General features: G+C 35.2%; 1 protein-coding gene across 1 annotated transcript; it reads right to left on the bottom strand.

Annotated features, from left to right (window-relative positions):
- Window positions 1–3,006: 3,006 nt before the first annotated feature.
- Window positions 3,007–6,376, bottom strand: LOC127079185 (tubby-like F-box protein 3). The gene is made up of 6 exons (XM_051019607.1): window positions 5,777–6,376; window positions 4,314–4,401; window positions 4,083–4,212; window positions 3,826–4,005; window positions 3,257–3,747; window positions 3,007–3,184 (listed from the first exon to the last, which is right to left on the bottom strand). The coding sequence occupies exons 1-5, from the start codon at window positions 6,074–6,076 to the stop codon at window positions 3,270–3,272; spliced, it is 1,176 nt and encodes a 391-aa protein (XP_050875564.1). The 5' UTR covers window positions 6,077–6,376; the 3' UTR covers window positions 3,007–3,184; window positions 3,257–3,269.
- Window positions 6,377–6,703: the final 327 nt, after the last annotated feature.

The following is a 6,703-nucleotide window of genomic DNA, read 5'->3' as shown; positions in this document are numbered from 1 at the left end:
ATGCTCATCTATCTAAATGTTTTTGGTCTTTTTCTCTATGTCATGCCATATACTTAATAAATAGACTTGTACCACTACCCTAGACCTTCACACACCCTATGAGCTTTTATTTAAATAACCCCCCAACATTACTAATCTCAAATCTTTTGGTTGTCTCACTTATGCCTCTACCCTCTTAAAAACCAGAGATAAACTGGACCCTCATGCCACTAGATGCAATTTTCTAGGTTATCCTACAGCCATTAAAGGTTATCTCCTTTATGACCTCAACAATAGAACAACCTTTATTTCAAGAAACTGCACCTTCTATGAAAACCAATTTCTTTATCTTTCACCCACCAATCATCCCTACCCATCTCCTATATCACTTCCATTGGACGACGACAATCCTTTCATCTTTGACTTTCCCCTTCAAAACATTACTCCACCCAGTTCCCATAATACTGAACCCATTGTTTCCACACATACTCCCCCTACCACTCCTATTATCCCCACCCATGAACCTACCCCTGATACTACTTCCTATAAGCAGGCCATTCTTTCCCCTCATTGGGTGCAGGCCATGAATGATGAACTAACACTCTTAGTGATAACAAGACATGGATCTTCACTACCATTCTCAATGGTAAGAAAGAAATTGGTTGTAGATGGGTCTACAAAACCAAATTCAAATCCGATGGCACCATTGAGAGACATAAAGCAAGGTTAGTTGCTATCGACTTTACTAAAATCGAAGGTATGGACTTTTTTGAAACATTTTCTCATGTGGCTAAATTAACCACTGTCAGGTTACTTCTTGCACTTGCCTCATCTTTAAATTTTCATTTACACCAATTAGATGTTCATAACGCCTTTCTTCATGGTGATTTAGGTGAGGAGGTATACATGTCCTTGCCACAAGGAATCAATGCTACTCATCCAAATCAAGTTTGCAAATTGTTAAAAATTTTATATGGCCTTAGACAATCTAGCAGACAATGGTTTGCTAAACTATATAATGTTTTACTATCACACAATTTTACACAATGCTTGTAAACCATTCCTTATTTATACATAAATCCTCATCCACTTTTACTGCGATGCTAATTTATGTTGATGACTTAATCATTGCAGGTAACAACATTGATATTATCAATCACATCAAGCGGATCTTGCACTAGCATTTCAGAATTAAAGACCTTGGCACCATTAAATACTTCTTAGGGCTTGAAGTGGCAAGATCAAGCAAGGGAATTCATCTCTATAAAATAAAGTATGTCCTTGATATTCTCTCAACATCAGGACTTATTCGATGCAAGCCGACTTCTACTCTCATGGTAAGAGACACACGCCTATCGCAATCTGCTAGCACACCTCTGGACAGTCAACATCATATCGTCAGCTTGTTGGCCAGCTCATTTATATCCTGAACATTAGGCCAGACATTGCCTATGTTGTCCAACAATTAAGTCAACACATGAGCAAACCCATCCAATCTCACTACAATGATGCTCTTCATGTCCTCCATTGTCTCAAACTCTCTCTAGCTCAAGGCATTTTCTTCTCTTCTTCTTCTTTTATACAACTCAAAGCTTTTTCCTATTGTGATTGGGCCACATGCCCAGATACTCGTAGATCAATCAACGACTTCTATATTTATTTGAGAGATTCCTTGGTTTCCTGGAAATCAAAGAAACAACCCACTGTTTCTCGAAGTTCCATAGAGGCCGAATATCGCGCCATGGCTTCCACTATGTGTGAATTACAATGGCTCACTAATATCTTACAAGCTCTTCCTGTCCATCTTATTCAACCAGCTTTGTTGTATTGTGATAATGCTTCAACTCGACATATCGCAACCAACTCCTCATTTCACAAACGTACCAAGCACATCGACTTGGATTGTCACTTGGTGCGTGAAAAACTTCAGCAACATTTGTTTCGCCTCCTATCTATTTCTTCTTCTGAACAAGTAGCCGATTTTTTCACCAAATCGTTCAACCTTCAATACTTCAACCGTAACTTGCTTAAACTTAGAGTAAAGACCATTTATCCTCAAGGTTATTGGGGGTATTAGATATTAAATAATTTTGTCATCAGAATTTTATTATTGGTTATTTTTCTTTCTAATTTTAGTATATAAATATACTCTTACCATTCTTTGTATTCATTGAGTTTTAATAATAAAGTTCAGTTCAAATAAGTATTTTCTTCAACCAATCACAAAGTTACATATAATAAATATAATAAATAGCGTATTAAGAAATCCTCACAATTTATTACTTGAAATCCTTACTCATGAGTCCCCTCCTCCTTCATAGATTTTCCTTCACTTCTCTTAGATTTCCAAATTTCACACAATTACAATTCTTATACGGGCATCTAATATTCCCTCCTCCAATATTATTTTTATTTTGTGCAAAAGCAAACATAATAAATTCAGTTCTATTCTTATGATAACTCTACTATTCATTCACTTTCTATTCTCAAGTACTTCTATTTGTGATGCATTATTTATGCATTAAAGAATTAATCATGGATTATATATATATATATCTAACTTTATTAATTTTTTAACTTTTTATTCTCAAGTACTTAAACATTAATGTGCTTGGTTGGGAAAAATTAAACCAAAAAGTATATTGCAATATATGGCTTATTAATTTTTTATCTTAACTAGATTATTAATTTTCTATCTTAACTAGATTTGTAGGGTGAGAATTTTGTTAGTTAAAAGAGAATTTTTTATTATATGATTAAAAGGAGTAACATTTTTTAAATACTTAGGTTTGTTTCTTCACATAGTTTAAGAATTGTTGGACTTCATTATCAAGAAAAGGTTAAGCTTAATCAAAACAATAATATTATTTTCATATTCATTCAAGGTGGTGTATGAATTGCAACACAAAAGCCTAAAACTTGTCGAGACTCAACCACTATATATATATATTGCATAAAATGAAAAGCAAATTGTTAAAGAAAAGAAAAAATGAGTGAGAAAGAATTTATCTACAACACAAAGGGAAATGCAATAATAATAATAATATACATAAATGAGACAAGTAACATTCAAATTTTCTGCATACAATGAATGGTGATTCCAGAAACTAACTGAAAACTCATATGTGCAGCATCGTCTTTATACATTTTCAGTCTAACACCATTCATTCAAACATATGTCTCAGATTGTAATTTGTAACATAATCTGCAAAAACCAGTAATCTTCTATAGTTAATCTATTCATCAAATTTTAAAATACTTGATTTCAAATGAATACCTGTTTAAACATGTTATTCACAAGCAATCTTGGTATCGAAGCTGCTGAGGCAGATTGCGAATGCCTGAAATGCCGAGATAGGGTATCGGTAATCCATTGTAAATAAATCCTTCCCAACTTTTCCGAATTGCAGAATAATCTTATCGTGTTCGGGTCCAGCAGTTCCGTTCTCTGCAGAAGCCACCAGCTGAAAGTTTTTAACCGAGGCAACTGTCACCCGTCCGTGAAAGTTTAAGCACCAACACTGCAGCTGCTCGTGCCACCTCGGAGCCTTGTTTTTCAACACAAGTAAACCGTCTTTTTGATCACCGACTAGGGGTCCGGAGAGAGAATTCTCCATCACACGATTTGATTTTGATCGGAAAAAAGGAAACATGGGAAACATTTCTATGTTGTTTAGAGAAAACTCGGTTTGTGTAGGAGCTACTCCTCCTGGTTCGATCGAAGAGGATGGTATGGAATCCATGACACAGTGCATTCTCCTAGGCCCCCTGCTAGCAATATATAGATGGTAAGAATAGTGAAGTCGATCTATGAAGTCCGTAACAATTGCAATACGCAAAGCTTACCTCGAGCCAAGGACGTTCAATTCATATGAGATGTGAGCCACGGGATAGTTGCCGGTTGGGACCTTGGGTGAAACCTGCTTTAGATTCACCAACCTAGTAGAACGACTTTTAGTAAACTTAGCTCCTGTATGAGGTGGCTGGCTGTCATAGATTGTGAACTTTGTTCCGAGGAAATTTGATCTTATTACAAGAGAACGAAAAAGGTATAAGTCAGCGCAACGATAACGGCAATAGAATCTGATTAGTTAGTAGCTTACCTCAGTTTCCCAACATAGGTATTGCTTCCCCTTGACATATCATCGGCGTCTAGAGAGATGATATAATCCGTGCAGGTAGGACGTCTACTTTTGCGAGCAGCCAGAAGGAACTTCCCGTCATCACCTAACGCTGAATTAAAGAAGCTTTAGATCTCAAAAAGGAAAGCTGAGAATGACGCGAAACAAATAAACTAAAGTTTTATAGAGAAAGAAATCAACCACGATACTCACAACTAGTTAAACTGAGAAACAAATAATATGTTTGAGTGGACCGGTTGCGCTTTATAAAGCATTGAAGGAGATTCTCCCTTGGACCGGGCTGCAAAAATTATTTACCAATAGAAACATGTTAGGTGATGCCATAGTGGTTAAACAATGTATTAACGAGATTCTCACTGTCCCTATCTACTATCCAGCGAAACCATAACCAAGGGAACGGGTTTGGCGGAATCAACGGGGTACGAAGACGAAACATGTTAGGTAATAACGCCATAGTGTTGTTACACAATGTATTACTAAACTACTAAGGAATATAAAGACAAACACCAAAGTCATATTCAATCATCATGTCCTTCCACAAACAAGGGAATCTTAAGATATTCCATGTATAGTACTCCACACCAAACAGGCATCTTATGGTGCCCACTCAATTAGCCCAAAACAGTGACATCACCTTCTACTTTTTGGTTTTGAAAATTATAGATCACAAACAAAGAAGTACTCGAGTGAAAACACATACACGAACATCGAACACAAACACTATCACTAACACTAGCACCAACAGGTCAACACCAATAACAATTTGAGAATGGAAATAATTGAATGTAATAACACGAGTCAGTGCCGTGTTGTTATTGAACATTGACATGTGTTGGTGCTAACAGCCACAACTCAACCAAAACATGATTACATCCTAGCCAAACCAGTAGAAGACATTTGATGCAATTATGGACTAAGCATGCTAATTATAATAGTCATAATAACCAGATGCTACAAAACCTGGTCATTTCAATGTCTTTCGCAGAAATTATACCGCAATTTCTCATGTAAAAAGTTTCAGAAAAGTTGAAAAACTTAACATCACAATTTAGTGGTCCCAAAGTAACTAAAATTAGGCCAAAAACCCAACAATATCCATTAATAACATTGACCAACCAAAATAACAAGTTTCCACAAGGAGGAAAATAGTGGTCACAAAGTAAAACATTATCAATATCTCAAACAAATTAAGTTACTTAATAGAGTAACAAATTGGAAGACAAAAAACATTGAAATGATTTTTCAACTCTAATGACTCTTTAAACTTGACATCTCCTATAACATGGATAAGTACTAGTACTTCCTCATCAAAACAAACATGTATCTTTTCTTTTGTTGTGGTAAAACAATGTTTAAATAATTCAATACAACAAACACCAAGATTAAACAAAAATGATAATTGTACTAAACTTTCCTAATATTTAACACCAAAACATTTCAAGTAAGAAATAAGAAACCCTTGTTGCACTCATTCAAGTAATTAAGCTTGCTAAAATTAGAACTCAAAAACCCAATTAAGCTCAATGCATCAAGTCATCAACAAAAACCTTTCCATTAAAAACAACAAAATCTAACATAAAATTAAAAAATTGATTTTGAGCAAAACCCATATGAGGAAAAAGGAAGAAATTGAGAATGGAGAGAGAGAAAAAAACCTGTTTAACAGAAATGGGGAAAGTTATCTTAGCAGAAAGTTCAGGTTTTTTAACGATTTCTTTGGTGATGACTCTCCAATTCCGACAAACTCCGGCACATGCGACAACGTTCTTCCTCGGCGGCCACGTGTCCTCGGACGCTTCAATTCGAAGGAGAACTTCACGGAGAAGCTCTTGTGGCATGTTGGCCCAACAACTCTGTCTTAAACCGTCGCCAACCACCACTTCCTTCTCCACTACAACAACTACCCTTTGAGATCTCGATCTCATGTCTTCTATTATGTTCCTGATTATAGCCATACCCAGATCACCAAATGGTGAAAAAATTGAACTTTGAAAAGAGAATTATGAGAGAGATGCGTTGATTGAGGGTTGAAAAGGGAAAGGTGAGATTGTGATGATAAAAGGAGAATTGAGTTTGATATTTTTTGTGTGAGAGGAAAAGGAGAATGTGCGAAGAAGAGTGTAAGAGAGAGAGATAAGAAGAAGAAGAAGAAGAAGAAGAAGTCAGAGTCAGAGAGAGACACAAAGAGACAAGAAGGTAAAGGTAGGTAGGTGATGTTTCAAGATGGTGGAGAGCACATAGTAACTTTGTGTAGTTTTTTTTCGCTTCTTGTGCCAAAAATATTATTATTTTGAAGGAATCATGATGATGTGTTATTGTTACATTTTAATAAATTTTAATTATTTTAATTAATAATAATATTTTATTATTAATAATACTAATAATATAAATAAAATGCTGCCACAAAGAATTGAATTATCGACTCATCGTTTATACTCATTTAACTCAATTCGTATATATTATTTGAGTCATTCCACTCATTTTATAAATTTAATACTTCATAATTATCTGGTACTATAAAATATATTTTTTCCCAGATGTGAAATCATATGTCCTAACATGTCCATCGATTTCAAATATGT

This window comes from Lathyrus oleraceus, chromosome 1 (assembly GCF_024323335.1).
Source record: "Lathyrus oleraceus cultivar Zhongwan6 chromosome 1, CAAS_Psat_ZW6_1.0, whole genome shotgun sequence".
Taxonomy (NCBI): domain Eukaryota; kingdom Viridiplantae; phylum Streptophyta; class Magnoliopsida; order Fabales; family Fabaceae; genus Lathyrus; species Lathyrus oleraceus.
The sequence above is the reverse complement of the archived record's forward strand: the minus strand, read 5'-3'. Positions and strand labels throughout refer to the sequence as shown.